Raw genomic sequence first — 27,953 nt, forward strand, 5'->3', positions numbered from 1 at the left:
TGTGAGCCACAACTGCTGAGCCCGCATGCCACAACTACTGAAGCCCGTGCACCTAGAGCCTGTGCTCTGCAACAAGAGAAGCCACCGCAATCAATGAGAAGCCTGCGCACCACAACGAAGAGTAGCCCCTGCTTGCCGCAACTAGAGAAAGCCCGCGCGCAGCAACGAAGACCCAGCACTACCAGAAATTAAATAAATTGATTAATTAATCTAATTAAAAATAGATTAAAAATAAATAAATGGTGATAATTCCAATCTTAAGAAGCAGTTTAATATCTCCTAAAGCACTTAGCAGATTTGTGTAACAAATTACTTTTGAAAAATGGAAGCTGTTATTTATATTACTTCTCTGACTTTTTGGTCTACTTTACTGGCTTTTCTTCTAGCAGCTCTTTCAACGTGGGTATTTCTAAATGACCTTTTTTTTCACACCCTGCAGTATATATGTATGAAAACATTTTACTTCCATGGCTTCAACTAAGTAATATACTATCAACTAAGTAATATACTAGATAGTATACTATCTAGTAATATACTATCTGTAGTTACCCTTTGGACAGCTCCACAAGCTAAATATCAAACATTGTATCCAGTGTTGAATACATGATTATCCTCCATTTTGTTTCTCTTCTGTGTTCTCTGTTTTGAGCCATCACCATTCACTTGGTTACCTAAACTGGAACCTTTGGAAACCCCTTTAACTTTTTTTATATAAATTTATTTTATTTTATTTATGTATTTTTGGCTGCATTGGGTCTTCGTTGCTGCGCCTGGGCTTTCTCTAGTTGCGGCAAGTGGGGGTTACTCTTCGTTGCAGTGCGTGGGCTTCTCATTGCAGTGGCTTCTCTTGTTGCAGAGCAGGGGCTCTAGGCACGCGGCCTCAGTAGTTGTGGCATGTGGGCTTAGTTGCTCCTCAGCATGTGGGATCTTCCCGGACCAGGGCTTGAACCTGTGTCTCCTGCATTGGCAGGTGGATTCTTAACCACTGCACCGCCAGTGAAGCCCTGTAACAGAGTTTTGTGGGGTTTTTTTGCGGTACGCGGGCCTCTCACTGTTGTGGCCTCTCCCGTTGTGGAGCACAGGCTCCGGACGCGCAGGCTCAGCGGCCATGGCTCACGGGCCCAACCGCTCCGCGGCATGTGGGATCTTCCCGGATCGGGGCACGAACCCGTGTCCCCTGCATTGGCAGGCGGACTCTCAACCACTGCGCCACCAGGGAAGCCCTGTAACAGTTTTGATGATGTACTTTTGTGAAGAAGTATGTGTGTGTATCCTAATGGCAACTTAAAGAAATATTGGTTTTGACCAATTAAACTTTACCAAAATTCAAAGAATTTTAATACAGTGAGAACTAACTTGTGTCAATATTCTTTTAAAAATGTATCTTCAACATTTAGTTAATATCTCTTCTACATGTAATAGTCTTTAATTCTGCCTTGAATAAAGAAAGTAAATATAAGAATGAACCCCTCACTAGAAGAAACAACTAAGCCTTTAATATATTTGAAAAGTATTTGAAATAGGTCAAGTGATGGCAGGGAATTGCATCAGCCCTAATGACCTACCTAAACGTTTAAATCTTTTTATTTTTAATTTTTACCATGCTAACATGAATACATGATAATGAATTGAATAGTCTAGAAGAATTAAGGATGAAAAGTGAGTGTATGTAATCCTACCCCACTCTCTCCCACCCTGGTCATATTTCTCAGGGGGAACTTCTGCTTTTAGTGTATCTGGAGGTTACCTCCAGAACTATAAGGAATATGCTGATTCTTTTATATATTCATTTGCCAACTTTAGACAGGATCTATTAATTCTTTGCTACAAAATATGAAGATTTAGCTCATTAGGTTTCCTCCCCTCATTTACCCTCTCCCCTCTTCCTGATGTTTGATAGTTTTTTTGCTAACATTTTTGGATCATTGGTTACTTCTTTTTAAACTTTAAATAGTATATAGTTCTTTATATTTGTACCCTTACCCTTGGTCATTTATACTTTCATGTTGTCAAAATTGTTAATGCTTTCCTTTGGTTCTGTAATCATGAAGTGTTCTGAGATTGAATTATATGCTGATTCTAAAAATTAAAATTAATAAAGACCTGAGTGTTAGGTTTGCATTGCTGCACTCCATTATCACACTTTGCACTTATTCTTATAAGTCCAAATATATAATATGTTTACATTATATGTTTTTTTATATACATAATATCATATATTTATTATCAAAGTGAAATGGATTCTCTCTTCCAGAATATTTCACAGTTAAATTTGTTACATAGATATATTGACTTTCTTGAATTAGTTAAGTGCCTTTATAGAATTTTAAAATTTATCCAGTCTAATAATCATGCCACCTTTCTGTAAGCTTTTTTTTTTTCTGGAGCCCACTTTCCTATAATCCTCTGTCTTCTAACTTCCCTCTGGATAATTTGCATAAGCCTGCTGCATAGCTCTCATCCTGGGACATATTTCTCTTTATTGTCCTGAGTGTAATGGTTTTCACCTGAACTTTCACACTGAGTTTCATAGAGTTTGGAAATCCCCTGAAATTGTGTACAGAGTTCTTGTGTGAATGTATTTTTCAGCTTTTGTCATGTTCCCAAGGGTGGTTCTTATGATCCCAAAACACATCTGTTTTAAAATCACCTTATGTTGTGAATCTTGCCCACTCTATATTCTAATCATACTAAACTGCAGTAATATCTTCTTTAGCTCAAGGATGCTGTCAGTTTTTCTGCAAATGAAATGGCCAATGAGCATTATACTGGGGTTTCATAGCATAGTCCCCAAGGAGATGCATTCCTGCCATTTGCAATCATTTATCCATTTTCTTCAAATTTCCTGAAGTTATATCTTGCCAGTTTTTCAGCTATCTTCCAAACGTTGTTAGCCAATCCCTTTGGCTGCAATGGTGATAATGATTCCCTTCATAATAGCAAAGGATGTTACCAGTACCTAATCACCTGTTGATCTTTAGCTTTTATTTTCTTGGTCATTTGTTTGAAGGGGTCTTTAGCCACTTTTAACCTGCTATCCTTTGAGTACCTTTGACATGGTATCTTATTGGTTTTCATGGCCAGTCCGGTTTTACCTGTTGTCAAATCAAAAGTTATTTGCCAAGATCCAAAATTGAAGACAGCAAAAGAAACTATAAGGGAATGAATAACAGATGTTGTAAAATACTTATTTTCTTTTGTTCTTCCTAGCACTCACTCATCTTGGCTAAAAATGTTTTAAATATGTACAGTAATGGTCTTTGGCCAAGAACATATAGGATAGTATACTGTGTTAGTCCTCATTGTCTGGTGTAGGATAGAATGTAGAAAATGGGGAAGTAGATTTAATTGCTTTATTTTTTAAAGAAATATTTTATTTTGTGAGAGTATACACTTTCATGGCACAAATGGCCATTCTTTCTCTTGCCTCTGGGTCTTTTGTTTATGCTGTTTTTCCTATCTAGAACAATCTTTCTCTCCCATATTCTTTCACTAGGATAATTTCTACTTGTCTTTCAGGTCTATCCTTAGATGTCACCATTCCAGAGAAGCTTTTTCTAACTCTTTCAAATTAGGTTAAGTGCTGCTTGTGTATGTTCTCATAGTCCTCTCTATTATTCATTTATTTATTTAAAACATTTACTGGGTGCCTTCTATTAGCTAAGTCCTGTTCTGGGAGAGGGAATCCAGCAGTAAATAAACAAGTCACTGGGCTTTGTAGAGCTTACATTCTGCTGGGCAGAGATAGACCAAAAAAAAAAACCCAAACAAACGGAAAAACACATAGTGCCACATAGAGTTGAGTTCTAAAAAGAACAAAGTGATGGTGGGAAGATGCCAATTTACTTGACCTGGGGAAAGCCTTACTGAGGAGGAGGCAATATAGCAAAAGATTTAAAGATAGGAGGAAGTGAGGTGAGCTGGGGGAGGAGCCTTCTGTGCTGAGGGAGCAGCAGTGGCAAAGGCTCAGGCGGGAGTGTGCCTGTCTTGTTCATGGAACAGGAAGTAGGCCATTATGAATAGACCAGAGTGATTGGGGAAAGGGGCTGGGAGATAGTGGTAGGAGATGAGGACAGTGATTGAAGGGGTCAGCAGATGAGATATGGCTTTCTAGGACATAGTAAGGACTTTGGCTAATTACTCTTGAGTAGAGATGTTATTGGATAAGAGTGGTAGAGGAATGAATTGATATACCTATGATCACTGTGGTTGCTGGGTTGAGAAATAGTCTGCAGGGGAACAGAAGTAAAAACAAACTGGTTAGGAAATTTGCAGTCATTGAGAGGAGAGCTGATAGTCGCTTGGTCTAGGGTGGTACAGGTGAGAAATGTTCAGATTTTGGATGTTTTGAAGACAGAGCCTATGGTATTTGCCAATGTATTGGGTATGGGGTATATGAGACAGTGAGAAATGTAAGACCCCAAGGTTTTTGGATTGAGGAAATATCAAGATTTACTGGAGTGAAGAAGCAAGAGGAACTGGTTTGGGGTGGGAGTATAGAAGGGATAGTACTCAGTAGCTTGATATTAGCTATGTTAAGTTTGAGAGACCTGCTAGAAGTCTGAGTGGAGATGCTGAGTAGCCAATTGTATATATAAGCCTAGGGCTCAGGCTAGCATTAAGCTGAGAATCAAGTTGAAGAGGAATTATTGAGAGAGAGGAGAAGGAGTGGGATAATCACTGAGGAGAGTGTGAGAGTGAATTGATGGTGAAAATGGCATAATGTTGCTACTCAGTTATATTTAATGATTGTGAATTCAGGTTGAGATGGAGTCAGCATAGACATAGGCTTTCTCCTGCTGTGGGTTTTATCAGATAATTATGATAGGGGGACAAGGGAGTAATATAATGAAGGACCATTATATTACAAGGGAGTAATATAATGATGGGCCAAAAGAGGAAACCGAACATGAGAGGTTGTATTTCAATAAAAAGATAATAGGGTGAATGAATAGGAGCTCCCTCCAAGCTCAAAGAATTGATGAAGGTAGGGTATTAAGAGGGTATTAGAGATATCAAGTGGGAAGTATTCTTCCACTGATGCCACTTCACCTTATCTCCAAATCTCCCAAGAACAACAGATGTCCAAAAAGGCCAGAAAGAAGTCAAGACAGCCTAAGCATAAACTTTATTCCTCTTTACAGGCCTACTGGTTGAGGTAATTTAATATGAGCCACCACTCTCTGTTAGTATGTAATCAATTAACAAAAATAATCCCTGAGTGCTCTCTGAGTTTTAGGCCCTCCTTTAATTTTCCCCGTCTTGTTTCTCATCTTCACCACCCTTAGAAGCTCTGACCTTTCTTGTTATGGTCTTTCTCATACTATTTTGTGTGTGGGTTTTTTTTTTTTGTTGTTGTTGTTGTTTTTATAAACCTCTTTCATGTTATTACAAATTGGTGAGGGTCTTTGTCTTGAAGGGAAGGTGGGAATTAATCATTGTAGTTTTTCACCATCTTTGAACCTTATACTTAGAAGTTAGTGTGGTGTAACCAGATTCTAAAACTGGATAGTTATCTAAAAAAAGTGAGAATTACCTGTATATCTAGATATACAGTCCTCACTAGATTGTATGCTCATTTAGGGGCAGGGTCATCATTTTATTCATAGTTTTATCCCCAGCTCTTCCAACAGTGTCTGACAATATAATATCATGTTGGGGTATTTGTTGACTAAATGAATAATATAATTGTTAACTAAATAATTGTTAACTAAATGAATAATAATATTATTACAGTAACTTGTCTCTTTTTAGAGGTTACTTTTCATATCACAAGCCTCTCTGAATCACATCTGGGAACTAGGAAGCAATACCACTTGTAGGAATCTGCTCAAGAAAAATGGAAGTACATTACATGTCCACATATAGATATGTTTATAGCAGCATTCATTGTTCATAAGAGCTTAAAACTGGAAATAATTCAAATGCCCATCAACTGATGAATAAAGTAAATTGGTAGTATATGCAGTTAATGGAGTACTATTTAGCAATTAAAAGAAACAAGCTACCAATACATGTTATAGCATGGATGAACTCCAGAAACATTAGGCTAAATGAAAGAAGCTAGATGTAGAAAGCTTATAGATTATTTGATTTCATTTTATAGAGAGTGTCTGGAAAAAGCAAATTTATCGAGGCAGAAAGCAGATCAGTAATTATTAGGGATGCGGGTAAGAATGGGATTAACTGTAAATAGGCACAAGGGAACTTTTTGGGATAATGGAAATGTTCTAAAACTGGGTAGGGTTGGTGGTTGCACAACTCTGTAGATTTACTAAAATAATTTAATTGTTCACTTCTGATGGATGAATTTTATGGTATATAAATTATACCTCAGTAAACCTGTAAAAAACAAATGATTTTGAGCAACCAGAAATGGTAGTTTATAAAAAATGAAGTTTATTCAGAAGTAAGCTTTTTAGTTCTCACTGTGCCCAAGCTTGTTGAGTTTGCTTAGGTAAAATTGTTAACACGTATATTTTCTAGTGCATTGTACCTTAAAGGGTATTCTCATCAGGAGCAAATGGTAATTGATAGGAAGAGAAATAAAAACTTTAAAAAGTAAAAAGTATAGCCAGCAAGGACTGATTAATGTTGGCATGTTACCTTGCACATGTCAGTAGCACCTGAGGCCATCTTGACATAATTAGCTCAGTATAATTGATTACAGTTATGATATCTAATCAGTAAGAAAAGCCTGACTTATTTCGCTGTACCCAGGTTGTGAAAGCAAGCTAATCACATATCTGAAAGACTTTTAAAAAATATTATTAAAATTGAGTGTAAAGGGGCTAGCTTCATTTACATTTTCATTCATAATGGAAAATGGTACCATTATATGAGGTAAATTGTATTTTCGTTAATACAGTGTGATATCTTTCATACAAAGATGTTAGATCTGACTGACCACACTATACTGGGGCATATATTTAGTGCTTTTCTAGTACTAATGATAAAATTAGTTTCATTAGTTTGCATTAATTTAACCATCTTGTGACCAGAAATCTTAAACTTCCAAGATTTTTCCTGGTGCAAGTTAATGTGCTCAGGTGGTGAAATAGAGATTATTTTAATTTCTTTTATTGAACTTTTTATTAATCTTTGTTTCAGTTACCGAGTGCTGCCTAACAGACCACCCCAAATCTTAATGGACTTAAAACAACAACAACTCATTTCATATTCTGGGGTTGATTGGGCAGTTCCTCTGCTGGTCTCACCAGCCTTAGGTCACAGCTGCGTTCATCTGGTGGGTGGTTGGGGCATGGGGCCTGTTGGGATAGAGGATGTGGAACCTTCCTTTCTGTGGGATATGTTAGCTTTCTCACACATGACACTTTAGGACAGTGTTCCAAAAAAGAACAAAATGTGAAGTTATAAGGCCTTGTAAGTTAAGAGTATCATTTCCGCTGCTTTCTCTTGGTCAAAGCAAGTCACAAGGCCAGCTGGGATTGTAAGGGTGGAAAAATAAACTACATCTCTTGATGAGAGGAACAGTAAAGTCCTATTGCAAAGAGGCATGCATAAAACCTTTAATTTTTTTTTGCCTTTCTGTTCTTTAAAAAACAAAACTCTTTGCTTTTCAGAATTAATTTGAACAGATGACAGCAATATAAACTTGAAAAAGATCACTTTAGTATATAAAATGAAGAGGTTGAATTAGAGTTCTTAGAAGCTTCAATCTGTGAGATTGATGAAGCTACAATTAAATAGAAGTATTTTCTGAGAAGAAAATAGCCTTAGCTTTGCTTATCCCTATACTACTTTTGTCATGGTGTGGCAACTTGAATTTTAAAGTGTATTGAAGAGGTGTTTTGAACTTTGAAATCTGATTGACCTGGATTAACATCTTAACCCTTTTCTAGTCTGTTTCTATATCTGGAAAATGAGGATAAAAATATACCATGACTGGGAAGATGAAAAAAATTCTGGAGATAGGCGGGGTGATGGTTGCACAGCAATGCAGATATATTTGTACGTGTGAACTGCACACTTATAAAATATGGCTATATTGGTAGACTTTGTTATGTTTTACCACAATTTAAAAACTGAACCTTGCAAAGTTGTGGTGAGGATTTAGTTTAGTAACAAATATTAAACATTCAGTAATGCTTATTTACTAGGCAAGTGTTAGGATAACTTTCCCTAAAATTTATTTACTACCTTTTGCTCAGAAAAATGCATTTATGAAATATTGAATGCCAGTAGAATCATTTGTATATAATAAAATGAAAGTTCAACAAGGTCCCATGAACCTTTTTTAAAATGACTAATCTTTGTGTTAATTTGGATTTTCATATAATCTTAGGAGATTTGCTTATATTTGATATGAATATGTCATTTTCTTTAAATGTTTCTCATTTCTTATCCTGTAAGGACATAATGAAGTATTTTATCCAACAGGGATTTATTCAAGGGATTAAATTACCACTCCGTGTTAGGATACATAAACTCATTTGAGACATGAATTGATACCTGATATTGCATTCATTGATAATTAGTACAATTTAAAAGTTGATTCTATGACTTACGTTGAGAAACTTGAAGATCATTTATTTATTCATTTAAAGTGCATCTACTGTGTGCTAGTATCTAGACCTTGGATACAAGAGCATGAAATAATACAAACCTCCTTTCCTCTGTGGAATCTCAATTCAAGTTAGGATGTTAGACAACAAACAACTAAAGTGAATAAATACGTACTTTTATTTGGAGATAAGTGGTAGGAAGAAATAGAAAGCAGGATGAGGAGTAAGAGAGTAACGTGGGTGAGAAGACTATTTTAGGTAAGTGCACAACAATGGCTTCTCTGAAGAGAAGTGAAGTGAAGGATTGAGCTATGTGAAGAAGTAGAGAAGAGCATTCCAGACATGATAAAGAGCAAGTGCAAAGGCTCAGAGGTGGGACCAACCTTGGTGAATTTATTTGATGAACATAGCACGCAGACCAGTATGACAACTACTGTGAGAGGCTGGAGGAGCATGAGGGGAGATGAAGTTGTAGAGACAGGCAGGGGTCCTATTCAAATTTTATTCTGAGACATTGGTAAGAGACTTTGTATTTTAAGTGTGATGGGAAACTTATTAAAAATTTTTTTAAAACCCTTTATTTTGAAATAATATTAGACTAAAACAAAAATAATACAGTGAGTTCACGTATACTCTTCATCCAGTGTTAATATCTTGTATAACCTTCATTGGAATCATCTCTTCAGGGTAGTGTGTTACCTTATAATGTCCACTCTCCTGCCACTATATGGAGAAGACTGAAGAGGCAAGAGCAGAAGTACAGAGATCAGTTAGTAGTTAGTAGTCCACATGAGTGTTGATGAGTAGAGTGGTGGCTGGACAGTTCCTTAAAAGAGGTTTATGGGCTTCCCTGGTGCTGCAGTGGTTGAGAGTCCGCCTGTCAATGCAGGGGACACGGGTTCGTGCCCCGGTCCGGGAAGATCCCACATGCCGCGGAGTGGCTAGGCCCGTGAGCCATGGCCGCTGAGCCTGCTCATCCGGAGCCTGTGCTCCGCAACGGGAGAGGCCACAACAGTGAGAGGCCCGCGTACCGCAAAAAAAAAAAAAAAAAAAAAAGAGGTTTACACAAATAGCCTCTCAGCACTCTTATTTTAAAAAGCCTGGTTTAGGGACTTCCCTGGTGGCACAGTGGTTGGGAATCCGCCTGCCAATGCAGGGGACACGGGTTCAAGCCCTGGTCCGGGAGGATCCCACATGCCATGGCGCAACTAAGCCCATGTGCCACAACTACTGAGCCTGCGCTCTAGAGCATGCAAGGCACAAGTACTGAGCCCTTGCACTGCAACTACTGAAGCCCCCGGGCCTAGAGCCCATGCTCCGCACAAGAGAAGCCACCACAATGAGAAGCCCGTGCACCGCAACAAAGAGTAGCCCCTGCTCACTGCAACTAGGGATAGCCTGCATGCAGCAATGAAGACCCAACTTAGCCCCCCCAAAATAAATAATAATAAAATTAAATAAAAAAGAAAGAAAAGCCTGATTTAGAATATCATACTAAGAAATTGAACAAAGCCTTCCCTGAACCAAATTTCTGTACTTGGTTGTTTTTTAAGAGGAACAAAATACTAGCATAGTTTAGGTCAAGAAAAATAATTTATTATGCATAAGCAGTTTCGATGATGAAAGAATATTTGAAATGGGTGAATAAAGGACTTCAGTCACTTTCCTTTATGTTGAAAATCTGAGTTAGCTCTCTTAGTCATTGGTTCCTTATTGTAATTTGCTAGTATCTTTTCTTTGAAAGAATGAAAGCTAGTAAATACTAAATTTCAATAAGTTTTTTAGATACTTATATTTTGTGTAGAAAATGCTTCTTAATTGTACAAAGATTAATTACCAAGATTTTTCATTGCAAAGATATGATCTTATTTTGTGATCTGCATGGCTATTTATCCTGTTTATTTTGTTTCTACACATTTTACTTAAATTTTAAGAATAATGTTCCACAGTCAGAAGCTTTAATGAAAGCATTGTACAGATATTTTGCTCATATAGTTAACCCATGTATCCATTATATGCTTTTAAAGTGTTAGCGAATATTGATAGAATCATTTCTCAAAATTGTACTTTTCTAATGTTCTGTTCTGTAGCATCAAACAATGTGTTACTGATCTATATTCTTAAACCATTTCCTACTTTTTATTTACTATAAAACAAAGAGATAATGGGAAAAAAACTTGTTCTGGTTGTTGAACCTAGAAGTTAAATACTTTTTGATAGTGTCTGCTCTACTTCACTTTAAAAACTAAAATAGGAGCATTTTTTTTCAGTTGAAGCCCAGGAGTTGTAGACACTTTTATTCTTTGTTGTTATAGTTGAACTTTCATGCAGAGCTTTATGGAATTTATTTTCATTAAATAAGGAACATAATTGTAACTATATGTAGAGACATTGAGGGAATTTTGTGAAATACTTGTATGTTATTTGGAACACTGCCTGGCAAAGAGAGCATGCTCAGTTAAATATCAGGTCTTATTAGAAGTACTATGAGTAGTATTGGGATTATTTAAAACAGCTTTATTCTTGCTTATTTTGGAGAAGTGGTCTGTGAGCATCTTCTGTTATTCACTTAATATTTAATGAGCAGCTTCTGGGTGCCAGGCACTGTAAAGTGTTCTCATGTATATTATCTTGGCTAAACTGCCCACATCAGCTCCCATTTTGATAATGGGGGTATTAGACTCTTGAGAGGTTAAGTCATTTAGCTGTGATTTCACAGTAAGAGGTGGGTGTCACTTGCTAAAACATGTCATCTGACGCTGACATATAAAGGTTTTTTAATATTGTCCTAATCACTCATCTGATAGATGTTTATATTGTGTACTTCTTTATGTGCAGAGCTGTTTGATATGGGCTGTGGAGTTTGATACACTGTCTCATAGTGTTGCAGGTAACTGATATAAGGTAGAAAGTGATATTATTAGAAATTATACACATTTAGAGTAGGGAGATGTTATTTGCATTGAGGGAAAAAGTTCAATCAGGGATGTTTTCTTGAAAGTCAACATTTAAATTGAGTAGTTTAGGAGTAGTAGGATTTGGACATACGTGAGTGGTGGAATTTGGACATCTCAAGAGAGAAAACAGTAAAGAAAACATGAGATGTGTGTAGAAAATAGTGAATAGTTTGTTTTGGCTACTCTGTATAGTGTGTGAATGGATGTAGGGGAAATTTAGATTGGAAAGGTAAATTAGGACCAAATTATGTAGGGTCTTAAAAACTTGAGTAGTTATTTTGAATTTAGATATCCTTTAGTTCAGTAAATTTGTTTTAGCCAGTGTAGAGGCTAGTTACATACAATTTGGGGGGGAATAAAATTGAATGAGAAATTGAGACCATAATGAGATTTTACTATTAAAAAGGAAGATGGGGGGGCATGTGGAATGGTAGAAAGAACACTATCAGGAGCATGGATATGAAATTTTTAATCCTGGCCTTGTCATATTAAGTAGTTATATAACCTTGGGAAGATTCTTTTAAGTTCTGTGAGCATTAGCTTCTTAATATGCAAAATGAGAATTTGTATAAAAGATCCTTAAGGCCCATAATAAGATGGTGACTGTGTCATTTTTTGTCCAAAGTAGGACACTGAAATTGAAAGGAGGCACTGTTAATAATTAACCCAGTAGCAACCAAATTATACTTTTGCTTTTTATCCTATTATATTACGAGTTTACTTTCACCTGTTACCTTGCAAAGTTCAAATTTAAAGTACTGAAAAGTAGGGGAAAGGATTAAGACGTCAATTGTGTTTAATGTTATTGAACAAGGTAACAGAGGAAACAGAGTCATTTAAAAAGGTGTCTGCTTGATGTTGTGAGTGGTAATGATTAAAAGTGTGCTTATAAACATAGAATTGTTTTGAAACATATATTCAAAATAAAGTCAACTACTACCACAGATAAAGTTAGAACGGTCACATACATCACTATAAGTATATGTCTCAGTTTGCCTGGCATATAGGGGAAGTAGAGATACTTCGTTTACACTTTTTTACATGTCCTCAGGGACTGCCGTGTCTAGGGCACTTTACAATAGTTGGGTCTACCAGAATGCTGTGCTTGCTGTTTTTTGTTTTGTTTTGGTTTGGTTTGGTTTGGTTTGGTTTTTGCTGTACGTGGGCCTCTCACTGTTGTGGCCTCTCCCATTGCGGAGCACAGGCTCCGGACACGCAGGCTCAGCAGCCATGGCTCACGGGCCCAGCCCCTCTGCGGCATGTGGGATCTTCCCAGACTGGGGCACGAACCTGCGTCCCCTGCATCGGCAGGCGGACTCTCAACCACTGCGCCACCAGGGAAGCCCCTGTGCTTGCTGCTTTTTAAATAGTCTTTTAATAGTTTTTTTAATCTCCTGATGTTATGCTCACTATTGTAAATTTTCTGACTTATCATAATGGTTCAATACAATTATGTGTAGAGGCACCTCTCCCCCAACACTCCTGTGTAGGTGTAAGTTTAAGAACTGATTGAGGGCCTCAAAACTGTATGGGCTTTGATAGCAAGTTTGATATTTTGAAGCACTTTCTCATATTTTCTGGTTTTCTCATGTTCTAGGTGAATTATTTTATATTTAATGTGCATTCAGATCACCTGGCTATCTTGTTAAATGGCAGATTCTGATTTGGTAGGTTTTAGGTGGGCCTGAGATTCTGCTCTTCTAACAGAAGTGGAAGATGTGGAAGTTTCTATTCTGTAGACTACATTCAGAGTATCAGATAGGTTCTAGATGTTTTTCCAGAATTCTGGCAGACTTATGATATATGATGTTAAATATGGCTGGATTCTTTCAGAAATTATATTAATAGTTGTTTTAAAGAGAAAACTTAGGACTTTTGTAAATTTAATAATACAGTTGATTGAAATAATATTTGTCTTTTGTATTCACATTTCCTTCTTCATATGTTTACCAGTGTCTTAACTCTAGTTTTGCTTCTTTCTCATATCTTTTTTGTTGTTTTGGTTTTTGCTTTTCTTTAATGTATTATTGTGTTTTGTGGATCTGGTCAGGGAACCGTTACTGTATTTTATGTTTGTATCTACATTTTATTTTGCATGCGTAACGTGGCTTTGCCTGGATGTTCTTTTTGGTAAGTTCCAAATTTATAAAGCATATTGTTTTTTTGTAGTGTAAGTTATAATGTTTTTCACCTTCTTTTCTCCCACTTCTAGTAATGTGGTCATGCTCATGAGTTGTTTTTAGTTTTTTTAAAGAGTTCATTTGATAATTATTTTTTCCTAACACTTTCCAATTTTCCTTAATAGTAGTGCAGTTTGGTACTAATCTGCTTTGATTCGTTTTATAGCCTCACAATGTCAGTTGCTGGTCACTATTAGCAGTTGCTGTCTCAAGTATTTTGGTTTTTTAAAAGAGCCTTAATCATCTAGAAATACTGTCCTAAAAGCTTGTGCTTCCATTTAGCAGTCATAAAAGAAGATAGTTTGTAGTAAAACTAAATAATTTTGTTCTCTGTAAACAATGCATTCTAATTTTGTTTTCACAGCAACAGCTTGCACAACTACAGAAAGAAAAATCAGAGATTCTGAAAAATCTGGCATTATATTACTTCACATTTGTAGATGTTATGGAATTTAAGGTATGTATTTTAATGTATAGAATTTAACATTTCAGAGATAGATTGATATTTGTTAATCATATAAATTGTTCTGTCACTTGTAGATAATAAAATTAGAATTCTTCTAGAACAAAAATTCAAAATACATTTTATTTGTGTGTGTTTTCTGAATTTAGTAGTATACATATAGGTAAAAGGTTTAAATAAACTTTTATTTTCAGGACCATGTTTGTGAATTGCTGAATACTATTGATGTTTGCCAAGTCTTCTTTGATATTGTAAGTATTATTTTCAGAAAAATTTCCAATTCTTCTGTCTGTTTCTAGTAGAACTAAGGGGATCAAATGCTTTTCTTTAGAGAAAATGTAAATGATTAGTATATAAAGTTTCAGCATTGTTAATTTGGCTTGTATTTTTTAAGGTAAGGAGTTATACTGTATTTTCACTTGTTTATTTGATTGTCATTGAATATAAATCTTGTACATATTTGGAAATAGTTGTTAATTTTAGTATTTTAATAGGCCCAATTTTAAAAGGTTACACAAATAATCCTTTTCTCTATAAAAAGCATACTTGATAAAAATCTTTCTTGATAAGTCAATTTCTAGATATAGGAAGTCAAAGTGAAAAACGTCTCCACTGACTTAATGGTGAACCTATTTATTTATTTAATACTCCTTTTTTCTTGCTTAGTGAGATTTGCTTTCATGTTTATTATTTTTCTGGTTTTGGTTATTCTTTTAAACTGTTAGCAGTTTGAATAGGGTGATCACAGACTCTGTTTCAGCCATAAAATTGTGTCACAAGCACAAAACTATTATCTATAACTCCAAAATTATAGGCATGTTTTTGGTGAAAGGAATTAGATAGAATTTCAGAAATGGGGATAAAACAAATAACTATAGAAAATTATTAGCTTTCAGTAGCTGCCATGAAGATTTTTGTGTGTGTGCTTAAAAGTTTGTGGAATAGGAAGGAGTTGAACTTAATGGTTTTTTTCCCCTAGACTGTAAACTTTGATTTAACGAAGAACTACTTAGATTTGATCATAACATATACAACACTAATGATACTGCTGTCTCGAATTGAAGAAAGGAAGGCAATCATTGGATTATACAACTATGCGCATGAAATGACCCATGGAGCAAGGTAAACCTGCATTATAAAAATCTGTGTGAAATTCCCAATTAATTTTATGGCTTACAACTCAGTGATATTTGATATGTCTGTTTTAAGTGACCGAGAATACCCACGTCTTGGTCAGATGATTGTGGATTATGAAAACCCTTTAAAGAAGATGATGGAAGAATTTGTACCCCATAGCAAGGTAAGAGCTGGTTTTTAGGGGTGCTTCAATAGGCATATGAGATAGCTTAAGGGTGGATAGTTAGAGTGATAAACTACTTTTAAGAAAGAAAATTACAATGAGATGTGAATAATAGTTATGCATGGTTTTATCTAATTGTGAACCAGAGAACTCATTAATTAGATTCAGAATAGTGAATAGAGATTCAGGAATATATTGATCCATTGTAGTTTTTAGGTTCAATATAGTGTATATAGTGAAGTTTAGTATTTGAGAATGTCTATATTTGTATCAGATTGCTTGGGTTCTAATCCCAACTCTGCCAATTACAGTGTAATATTGGGCAAGTTACTTAACCAACTTCAGTGTACCTCAGTTTTCTTACCTGTAAAAGTGCAGTATTAAATGAGTTACTTTGTAAAGAGTATTTAGGTACATAGTATTTAATAAATTTTAGCTATATTATTATAATATAGCCTCTTAATGAGAGAAATACTACAGGAGTTTTGTGATAATTTGGCATGTCTGTCTTCTATGGTATATTAAAAAACTAGTTCTTAATGAAATAGTTTTGGTTTAGAGTCTTGCCTTTATGGCTTCTCTGAGGGAGGGCTAGTTCCTAAGCACATCAAGGAAATTTACAGGTATCCTCATTATTTATAGATAAGGAAATTGAGGCTGGAGAAGTGATATGATGAAGTAAGCCATTTGGTAGCAATAGTGGCAAAACTAGAGCTAAAACCCAGGATATTAGAATCTTGGCCCATTGTTCTCTTTGAATGATGAGAGTTAGAATTTTTTTTTTAATTTATTTATTTTATTTTTGGCTGCGTTGGGTCTTTGTTGCTGTGCGCGGGCTTTCTCTAGTTGTGGCGAGTGGGGGCTACTCTTCGTTGCGGTGCATGGGCTTCTCATTGCAGTGGCTTCTCGTTGCGGAGCACAAGCTCTAGGCACGCAGGCTTCAGTAGTTGTGACACATGGACTCACTAGTTGTGGCTTGCGGGCTCTAGAGCGCAGGCTCAGTAGTTGTGGTGCACAGGCTTAGTTGTTCCACGGCATGTGGGATCTTCCCAGACCAGGGCTCGAACCCATGTCCCCTGCCTTGGCAGGAGGATTCTTAACCATGGTGCCACCAGGGAAGCCCGGAGTTAGACTTCTTAGTAATACAGTATTTTGTATGAATCTATGCTTTTTTTTTGACATACAGTTGACAGCAAGAATTTTCCTTCAGTTTTCTTACTCCCATGAAAATTCTGAAGATGCATTTCCAGTTTAATTTCTTTGCATAGCTGTATTATATCTACAAATTTATGTAGGTTTAATGTCTTGGAGTTAGTTGAATCATTAGTTTGAAAGAGGCTAGTAGATGACATTAGTTTTGAAGTAAAAATCAGCATTGTAGATGAAAGTGCCAGGATTCCTCAAAGTGCTGAGCAGATCATTGTTGTCTGTCTCTCTGATTTTGATAGTCCTTTTTCCTCACCTAGAAATGTCTTCCCTACTCCTTTCCTGTTTTTTCTCTGGATCTGTTTCTAACTTCTTGCCAATCATGTATGGCCTTGTTTTTAGTTAGCCACTTCAAATTTGGTTTTTTTCCCAGTTAGTTGATGAAAATTTCTTTTAAAGGCTGTTGGATCTCTAAGTTCTCCATAGCCATTAGCTTATATTAGACAATTAATAATTACTTGAGGAGAATTGTCCATTTAAATTAGACCAGTTTTTTCCTAATCTTGAGTTTTCCGATGTTCTGTGATATCTCAGGGTTTTGATAGAAAGACCATCATGTATTTGCTAGGATTTGTTAAAATTCAGTTAATTTAATTTAAAAAGCTATTCTGAATCACTTGGTGGAGTGTGATAAGAACAGATTCCTGGGCTTTACTCCCAGAGGTTCTGGTTCAGGCAGAGCCCTGGATTCTCTTTTTCTGGACAGACTTCCCTGGCAGTTTATGTGCAGCCAGATTATAGAACCACTCGTACAGAATTTTTAGGAAGGAGGAGTGAATAGCAAAGAATAGTTAAAAGCAAGCAAGAATCAGATGAGATGAAAAATTAAATACCTAGATAGTAAAGCTGTAATTAATAGACCAAATGGCAAATAGAAGTTAAGTAATTTATTAAGATAAAGTACAGTGGGTTATTTTTAGAAGGCATTCTTTGAAGAAATATGAAACATGTTGAGCTCTATTAACACTTAGTCATGTAACCTTAATGTCTTTTTCTTTCAGTGAGAGCTATTGAGTAGAAAGTGATGCACAAAATGATTACCCTAGACTCTCTACCCTTTTTGAAATAAAGATCTCAAGATTGCCAAACATTTTCACCTGAAGAAAGTAACATGATTTCTTGAGCTAAGCTTTTGCTGAGGAATGCAGAATCTATGTAGCTTCATGAAGTTTAAAAAAAAAAAATCTAGAGGAGGATAACTGGAACCCACCTCAAATATTATATGGAGCGTAGTTGTAATTATACCCTTGTTGTTTTACGATGATACAGTTAGAAACACACAGCAGTTGTAGCTGGAATTTAAATGGAAATTGAAAAAAAACCTGTTTTATTCCTCAACTTTCTTTTTTTCTATTTAATTAGTCTCTTTCAGATGCACTGATTTCTCTTCAGATGGTGTATCCACGAAGGAATCTTTCAGCTGACCAGTGGAGAAATGCTCAATTATTGAGTCTCATCAGTGCACCCAGTACAATGCTTAACCCTGCACAGTCTGACACTGTATGGTTCTGTATTTTCTTTTTTGAATGAAAATAGTAAAGTTGATTTTTAAAAAAAAAATATCAGTTAAGCAGTGCTATTGCAGTTTTTCTTCTAATAAGTATTAGCCTGTCAGTGAAGTTTATTTATTGTAAAATGCTCAGTATTTAAATCATACCATTTAGTTTTTGTATTTCTAGATTCTGATGCTAAGTTAGTAAAATTAGTAGTACGAGTATTTTCTTCTAAGGTTTAAAAATTTGCTTAGCCTTATTATGGTAGAAAATTTGGAAGATTCAGAAAATTATAAAGAAGAAAACAAAAATCATCCCAAATCTCACCAACTAGAGAAAATCGCTGTTGTATTCTGTTACATTTCTTTTCAAGCTTTTTTCTGTGTATATGAACATAGATGTTACGCATATGGAGAATACACACACATAATTACTGATTTGAGTGAGACAGTGAACATCGAGGTACATAAATCTTTTCTTTAACTTGACTAAAATTTTATCCTTTGGAATACTGCAAACTCTGCGATAGACCTGGGAAATTTGGAAGTAGTCATTTACCAGATTGAAAACAATTTAGCAACAATATTTTTTAAAGAGAAGTTTCAGGGTGTGTAACTGTGAAAGAGGCACAGCTTTCATTGTCCTTTATGGACTGCAAGTATAAATATAGGTTATAAAACTTTCATCCAACTTTTCAAATATGTTGTGGTGGTATTTGAACCAAGAGTTGAGTAGTCAGACTTCTCAGGAGGAAGAGAAGGAGGAGTGACTCAGTACAGAATATTTTTTTTAAGAATTTCTTTAAGCCACAAATTTATATTTTCTCTTTTTAAGATGCCTTGCGAATATCTCTCTTTGGATGCCATGGAAAAATGGATTATCTGTAAGTAAAATTGGTTAGTTTTTGATTACCCCCTCAGGTTTAAGTTTTAGAGAAAAATAACAGGTAACATGTATTACTTTTGTGCCAAGCACTGTACTAAGACTTCTATGTACATTACCTCATTCAATCCTTATACTCACCCTGTTAGGGTAGATGGTCTATTTTATAGATGAGGAATCTAAAGTTTCGTCCACACAGCTAGTAAGTGACAAAGACAGAGAACCCACACTAAATCCAAGGCTGATGGTCTACATTATATTTCCTCTCAACACGGCCATCCAAACTAAATTTTTATTTTATTTTTAATGATTTTCTTCATATTGCATTTATTCAGTTAAAGTTTTTGGTCTTAATTACTTTAGTATATGTAATAGATGACTCATATGTTTGCATGGGAGATAAAATTACTTGTTTGCACTCCTAGGAAGTTCACAAACTATGGGAGAAATAGACACACAGATATAATATAAATGAGAATTGCTATAATTTTTTCTACCACCCCAGGTCCACTGGCAGAGGGGAATAATTTTGAGCAGTTTGTGCTTTTTAGTTCTTATAGTTCTTGTTTCTTAATTTATTAACATTTAGGTACTATTTGATGACTTTTTATTATACTGTTTCTAAAACTGGTGAAGGACCAGTTTTTCTTTTTTAGTGATTTTTAGATTGATACTTTTATAAAATACAGTGGAACTGAATTACTGGCATTATCAGAAATAAAGTAATAAGCAAAGACAAAATGAAAGCCCACATTTTAATTTAAGATTCAATTTAATCTAACAATTTGATTGTTATTAGGTTTCTACTTACAAATTGCTGTCAGTGAAAAGTTTTCTAAATGAAAGTTTCTAAATACTCTCAGTTCTCTACTTAATCTCAGTATGCACTGGCAGTTTGAGTAGCACTGTTATTAGTATGAAAGAGGAAGAATTTAGCACACACACCCTGCCCTTAGCCATTTTTATTAATTATAATTTTTATGTTGATCAGGTTTGGATGTTTATATTTTCTTTTATAATGGTAGTTAAGGTTTTCGTGCTTTGTTGATTTAAAAACACAACTTTCAGAGTATTGATTTTGCTCAAAAGTATGGTGATCCTTGACTGTTTTATGTTTATGGATGTGTGGATAAAGAACTAGTGTGATTAGTAGAGTTAGGTGGCATGAGTTAGGTGACCTCTAGCATTAAATAGGACTGTTTCCCCGCAGTCTTTACCTTAAAAGGGAATGCTGAATGCAGGCTTTGTGTAATGAGCCAGGAATGTGAGTCAGAAGACAGACTACCCTAAGGGGAGGATACCTGGGCATGGAAAAGGCAAACAGATTTGGGATAACCACAATTGCCCAAAGTAAGGAATGTTTACTCAGTTTTGCTGCTTTCATTTATTTGAGCCTTGAGTAGAATTAATAGAATTAGGTCAAACTGTGCACTTCTCTTTTTGACATCAATTCCCACTCTAGGACTTTCTATAGAAGATGGTCTACTTTCTTTAGAGCTTTGCTCTAGATTAGTTCAAAGGCTAGCAGTATCACCTAGGAACTTGTTAGATATGCAGAATACTGATCTCTACCCTAGACCTACTGAATGAGAAACTCTGAATGGATCCCAGCAACTTGTGATTTAATATGCCTTCCCAGTGATCCTGCTAGAAAGCTAAAGTTTCAGAGTCACTGATCTAGATTATAGCCTAGGACCAAGCATTGTTGAGGGTCTGCAATGTTGAGGACCCTGCTCTTTTGAATGCAGTTACACCATAACTTATCCTGATATTCTTTTCAGGGTCTGTTCTTACTCTATTAATTACACTAAGAGGACTCCTTGGGAAAGACCTCTTTTTAAATTGATAGTACAGTCTTTCTTTCTTCAAAGATTTTCTCCAACTTTCTTGTCTAGTATTGGTCTTCTATCTTGTTTTCTAATATTTTTATGGCTTAAAAAAATTTTTTTTTCCTGTCCTTTTATTGGGACCTTAGTGGGGAAAGGAGGTTAATGTGTGCTTCAATTAATAAATTGTCTTCCTAATCTTGGGCTATTTTAAATTAATTTACCTTTTATTGATCTTATCATAAACAAATGAATATATCTTAATGTATAATGTGACTCATATCTTAAAAAAGTAAAATATACAGTAACCCATAATGAAACTGATAATATTCTCAGAGAAATTTTATTATCAACAGCAATCTTGTGAATCTAAGTATACATTGAGGTACAAGGCACTAAGTGAAATTTCATTGTACTAAGGGGATTAGAATATAAAATGTCAGTATATGGGACTTCCCTGGTAGTACAGTGGTTAAGAATCCGCCTGCTAAAAAAAAAAAAAAAAAAGAATCCGCCTGCTAATGCCGGGGACATGGTTTCGAGCCCTGGTCCGGGAAGATTCCACATGCCACGGAGCAGCTAAGCCCGTGCACCACAACTACTGAGCCTGCTCTCTAGAGCCTGCGTGCCGCAACTACTGAAGCCTGTGTGCCTAGAGTCCATGCTCCGCAGTAAGAGAAGCCACTGCAGTGAGAAGCCCATGCACCACAACGAAGAGTAGCCCCCCCACTCGCTGCAACTAGAGAATGCCCGTGCACGGCAATGAAGACCCAATGCAGCCAAAAATAAATAAATAAATTTATTTTTTTAAAAAAGTCAGTACACGAGGCAAAAATTTTTACAAAACTTCTCAAGGATTTTTAAAATTTTCATACAGTATGTTCTATTTCTTTGGTTACGTACTAGATCAAATAATTAGGCTTGCATTTAGGGGCCCTGTTGTATGAAAAACATCTTAATATATTTCAGGAAATTTAAGGAAGTTCAATGTACTTTTGTTTTTGTTTTTGTTTTTTTTTTGCGGTACGCGGGCCTCTCACTGTTGTGGCCTCTCCCGTTGCGGAGCACAGGCTCCGGACGTGCAGGCTCAGCGGCCATGGCTCACGGGCCCAGCCGCTCCGCGGCATGTGGGATTTTCCCAGACTGGGGCACGAACCCGTGTCCCCTGCATCGGCAGGTGGACTCTTGACCACTGCGCCACCAGGGAAGCCCCAATGTACTTCTGTATGTATGACTTCTCAATATATGCTTAACAGTTAGCTTGCTTGTATAGTGACCCTTTAAAAGGAAGGTTGAGCTAAGAATAAAAGACAAATGGCAAGTTAAATGTTAACGATTCAGGAGTTTAAAGATGGGAGTGACTATTGAGAGTCAGAGGGAAATCTCAGAAAATAGCATTGAATTTGTAACTGGCCAGTACGGTACCTAGTTTATAATACGCACTCAGTAATGTTGAAAGAATGAAAGATGAGGTTCTATGGCCTAGAATAGAGCGCTAGGGAGGACATCAACAAACATACAGCATTACACATTTGTGTAGGATTTCTAAATTAGATGACAGAAGGTAAAAGATACTCAAATTCATATGATAGAGAACAGCGTAATATATTGAAAGAATATTGGACTTTAATGGTAACTGCTTGAGGCAAAGTCTAGCTCTAATACTTTATTAGTATAACTTTAGTCAAGTCATTGACCTTCATTTCTTCAATTATAAGAAAAGGATACCACTGGTTCTTTCTACACTATAGGATAATCATGTCAAAGGACTTATTTAGTAACTATAATTTGCTATGAAAATGTGAGATGCTATTTAATTTCTTCTGGAGATTTAGAAGAGTAGATTAGCTTTTTCAGTTTTTGTAAAAACTGTAATGATTACTGTATTATGTGTAAATTGGTAGCTTCTGATCTCTGGCTTAAAGTATCTTTTACTCATTTTTTAAAACCACTTCCTTCTCAACCCAGAAGTGACATTTTTTCCCATTTCATCAGTGTAGGTTCAAAGCACTGGTTTTGCAGAGTACAGAAAATTATAATTGAAAAAGAGAAATATTGCTGGTATCTTGTATGTATATGTATTATTAACTGTCACTTAAAAGCCTCAGTTTAGTGATTTGTTAATGTTTCTTTACTTTTAAAAAGCTACCCTGTAACTGAAATAATCTAACTTTGGAATACTTTTATATTTGCACTTCTTTTTCATTTGTTTAAAGTTGGATTTATTTTGTGCCATGGGATCCTAAATACTGATGCAACAGCACTGAACCTTTGGAAGCTAGCTCTTCAAAGTAGCTCTTGCCTCTCTCTCTTTCGGGATGAAGTTTTCCACATTCACAAAGCTGCAGAAGACTTATTCGTAAACATACGAGGGTATGGCATTTTCAGTTTTTTTGTCTTTTTTGGAGAAGAGTAGTGAGTGGAATATCTATTAAAGTTTTGGGGATAGAGAAGGATCATATTACACAAGAAGATGTAGCCTATACCAACTTACCAGTCACACCAAGTTGTTTTTAGCAATGATCCTGATATTTTTTACAGGTAATTTCACAGGTTAAAAAATCTAGTGTTCCTGCCCTTTCAAAATGTGCATTCTAGGAGAAAGAAGATATGTACTGTTTTGCATATTGTAATATGGTTTTAGAGATAAATATTACTAAAAGCACAATGTACATTTTAAGAGTTGAAATTTTTAGAAGTGCTATTTTACAAGTGTATTTTAGAATATCTTGCATTTAGAAAAGTATATGAATCAATCAAAAACACTTCATTAATTATAACAAGTACAGAAGTCAGACACTGCAAAAAGGAAATCATGTTTCCTTATAATAAGGAAGTATTCTAAGTGATTCATTCCCTGTAACACAAATGATCCTCAAATTTGTTTTCTTGGAATTTTTAATGCCTGCATTTGTTGAATTCAGGCTTGGTTTTAAAATGTTTTGAAATTAGGAGCATCTAAAATATCCTGGGGGTCCCCTGAACCTGAAAATATTGAATAATTGTGTTGGGTTTGTCAGCTTCATAGAAGTGAAATTTACCTACATTTGTTTCATATCCAATTCAGTAATGTCCTAAAGAAATTGAGATTTTAAAGAAATCTATTAGTTATTAAAACGTAAAGCTATGTCTAGTACTGACAGTTTAAGCCACTATACTATCTCAAATTTTAGTGTGCATGTGAAGTACCCTGGGATGCAGATTAAAATCCAGGTTCCTGGGCATCACCTCTAACCTTCTGTATCTCCTTTATCTGTATCTTAGAGAGATTAAAGAAATCTGCCCTTCCCCCCCCCAGTAGTTTATTGAGGTAAATTTACAAACAGAAGAATGCATAAATTTTAGGTGTACAGCTCAACAAGTTTGCATATGAATACCCTTGGTGACCACTTAGATGAAGATACAGAATATTTCCGTTATCCCCAGAAAATTCTCTTGTGCCTCTTTCTGATCAGTACTGCCACCCCTGATCCCTCTCGCTCTAGCCTTCTCAAGTGACCACTGTTTTGATTTTGTCACCATAAGTGATTCTGATATTCTCATGCAGGTAGTCTCTCAGTCATAGTACGAGAAACAGTACCCTCTGTATTTTTCAACTCTTAGTTCACCTTTTATTATATAGGGTGGAGTACCTGGAAATATCCTGTGTCGTTGTGGGCTTTGTCATTTTCTGATTGATTCAGTTCAAAAATCCTGAAACTTATGTGATGTCTTAGCATACTGACATCCTGTCTGTGGAATTATATTTAAATATATGTAAACATTTAGAACCAGACAGTCTCCATATATCGAGTGAGCATATGGTACATATGGTACAGATAAGTTTAATGGCATCATGAAACTGATTGTCTTTTTGTTACGCCTTTTTTTTTGTCTGTGCCACACGGCTTGCAAGATCTTAGTTCCCTGACCAGGGATTGAACCTGGGCCCACAGCAGTGAAAGCCCTGCATCCTAACCACTGGACTGCCCGGGAATTCCCTTGTTACGCAAATTTTTGTTAAATTTACCATTTAAGAATCTCTGTATTTAAAGTTGAAAAGTTTTAATTTTTTATTAAATCGTGAGTGATTGATCCAACTTAAAATGTGAATTATTATAGTAATTACAAGTCAGACCACAAGTATAAAAGCTCATTATTTATACAGGTCAGTGATTACAGAATTAGTGTATTTTGGACATTTCCCTAAAGAACACAAAAATCTTAGCGTACTTAATTTAGAAGTTGAAGTTCTTGGTCTAAGTGGTTTTAGCCAGGTTGTCAGGAAGATAATTTTTCTTTAACATTTTAGGAATTTTGAGTTTTTGCGTTTAGTAGTAAGGAAATTAGCATATATTTATTAGCGTTTATTTTTTAGATGGTACCTTCAAACTGTTTGATGTTGGTGTTCAGTTTCTTTTATTTAAATGTTTTTAATTCGGAAAAAAAAGTGTTTTTTTAAAAATGGTGAGTAAAAATCACCCATAATTCTGTTCCTTAAAATGATTTAAAGTAGTCAGGTGCTTTCCTGCCCCAGTTTTCTCCACCACCAAAGCCGTATTCCCAGTCACTAGTATTGATCACTAGTATGTGTCCTTTGAGAAATTTTTTTATGCTTGCGAGATAGCATAAAAAGTCAAGTGATAAAAAGCCAGAAGTAATAGCTTTGTCAGCACTTCCAATTTTTGGAAATCACTGCTAATTATATTAGAAGTATAATTTTAATATCTCTATTGGGGGTTTAAGGAAGTGTATTTAATAAAATAAAAATCTACGTGGTAAATTTTAATTTTATTACTGGATTTTAATATAATATGAGATTTATTTTTCTAAGAATAGTTGATTGGATACTTAAGGTGCTAGAAAAGGATGTGGATAGACTTCTTCCATGTATTTCCAGTTTGAAGGCCAGTTTTTCTTGTTGATAATAAGACATTTTTAATTGACTAGTATTTGACTAACTTATTTTTACTGTTATTGACCAAATTAAGATTAACATATTTCCTTTTTTTTTCTTTTTGCTCATAGCTATAATAAGCGTATTAATGACATAAGAGAATGCAAAGAGGCAGCTGTGTCACATGCGTAAGTAGTTCTAACTTACCTGTGGAACTTTTAATCAAGAATTCCTTTCTTAAAGCATTATTTTGTTGAAGTGAGTGCAGATTAATGGTGTGTAAGATATGGTCGTAGAAGTGAAGGACTTTCAACCAACGAGGAATAAGTTTATAACCTCTGTATCTGTACCAGAGTACAGTGTATTAACACCAACATCTCTGTATTGGTGCTAATGCAGACAGATTTTAAGTATTTTTGAATTGTTTTTAAAAATGCTCTAAGGAATACTATACAGAGGACTTTATTTTGGTATCATTCAGTTCTCTTACTGCCACTATGCTTTGGTGCCAATACTTTGCAAGTTACGATGATTTTTATGATACTTCATGAAAATTGACATATCTTTACACTCTCCCAAATGATATTTACTTTTCAAAGTATGTTAATCCCATACCTTTCCCAAATTTTAGTAAATATATTTTGTTAGTAAATATATAAATTAGTGTATTTAAGATGTTTGAACAACTTTTCAATTTTCTCATGAATAATTTGATATTTCATTTAATTGTTATGTATGATATACTTGTATAGAATAGTTTCTCCAGTAAGTCTAGGTAATGTAGAGATAACATTATCTGATCCATCAGTATTTCTATAAGGCAGAGAAAAGATAAGCACCATGGTCACAGGTAAAAATATAAAACCACAAGAAGTTTTAGAATTTAGGTTTAGGCTGTAAAATGGATATTGGGAATTTAAATCATCTTTATTCATTGCTAACTGTAGTATATTATTTCCCATGCATTTTTTCACTTGAATAAAGTACTTATATTATTATAAAATTATTCTCTAGTACAAATAACATACTTTGGAATGTGTTAGAATTTCTTTCCTGACCTACAGAAATACATATGATTATGACTTATTCATGTGTTAGACCCTAGGCAGATATATGGTGTCTCAGCTATCTTTTATAAAGATCTTTTAAAAGTAAGGCATTTTTATTCCCTTTATTTATTATATAAAACAGGTATAAATAGTGAGGAGTAGTAATTCTTATCCTTCATTAACACGTGCCATAGTACTCCATATTTTCTCTCGATGTTAATATTCCTTGCAGCGACCCTGAGTAGCAAAATAATCAAAACATTTGCCCACTTTCTTCTTAGATATTACACCAGATGTGTTTATTATTGTCAGTTAAAAGAGAGCTTGTTATTAGAATTATACTGACATTGTAAAGGTACTATATATTAGGCATCATGAAAGATGTATTTTTTTGAGTCAGATGTCATCATCCCTGCTTTATAGATGAGAGGCTGAAGCTTAGAGAGATGGAACCTGAGGTCACATAGGCAAAGATTGGGTTTTAATGTGTCTTCTAAAATTAATCTGTTGTGTCACAGCTTAATTTCTGGTGCTGCATATTTCTTCTATCAATACTTAGTTTTTTGGCATATGGTGTGTGTGGTGTGTGTGTGGCCATTTATTTTTTGCAACTATCTAAATTTTAAAACTTTTTTGGAATGGTGTATGTTTTGAATAGTATGAGGAGTTGGAATTCATAGAATATTCTGTGATTTTTTTTTCCTTGTTAATGTGTGAGAATAAATTTTTCTAATTTGTATTTTATTTTTAAGATACCTAGTACATGAATATCTATGATTATCCTTTCCTCATCTTTCTGTTTTTGAACAGTAGCACCAAATAGATTTCATCCCAGTACCTTATTGAATATAGCTTTTATTTAGTCAGTTTCTTTTTTGTTGTTTTGTTTGGGTTTTTTTGCGGTACGCGGGCCTCTCACTGTTGTGGCCTCTCCCGTTGCGGAGCACAGGCTCAGGACGCGCAGGCTCAGTGGCCATGGCTCACGGGCCCAGCTCCTCTGCGGCATGTGGGATCTTCCCGGACTGGGGCACGAACCCGTGTCCCCTGCATCGGCAGGCGGACTCTCAACCACTGCACCACCAGGGAAGCCCCTATTTAGTCAGTTTTATATATTTAATAGGAATATACTTAATAAAGGAGGATATAGATTATCAGATATTTATTAAGTTATATTTATTGATTCTATGTGGGGGTGA

General features: G+C 35.3%; 1 protein-coding gene across 1 annotated transcript in view; it reads left to right on the top strand.

Annotated features, from left to right (window-relative positions):
• The window catches only part of NCKAP1 (NCK associated protein 1), a 98,397-nt gene that overhangs the window by 21,283 nt on the left and 49,161 nt on the right, over positions 1-27,953 (top strand). Inside the window, exons 3-10 of the mRNA XM_060016478.1 lie at positions 14,027-14,119; positions 14,320-14,376; positions 15,105-15,247; positions 15,335-15,425; positions 17,994-18,131; positions 18,959-19,007; positions 23,049-23,205; positions 25,840-25,896. Of these exons, the coding sequence (XP_059872461.1) occupies positions 14,027-14,119; positions 14,320-14,376; positions 15,105-15,247; positions 15,335-15,425; positions 17,994-18,131; positions 18,959-19,007; positions 23,049-23,205; positions 25,840-25,896 (785 nt within the window). The remainder of the gene's footprint in view (positions 1-14,026; positions 14,120-14,319; positions 14,377-15,104; positions 15,248-15,334; positions 15,426-17,993; positions 18,132-18,958; positions 19,008-23,048; positions 23,206-25,839; positions 25,897-27,953) is intronic.

This window comes from Delphinus delphis, chromosome 7, assembly GCF_949987515.2.
Source record: "Delphinus delphis chromosome 7, mDelDel1.2, whole genome shotgun sequence".
Taxonomy (NCBI): Eukaryota; Metazoa; Chordata; class Mammalia; order Artiodactyla; family Delphinidae; genus Delphinus; species Delphinus delphis.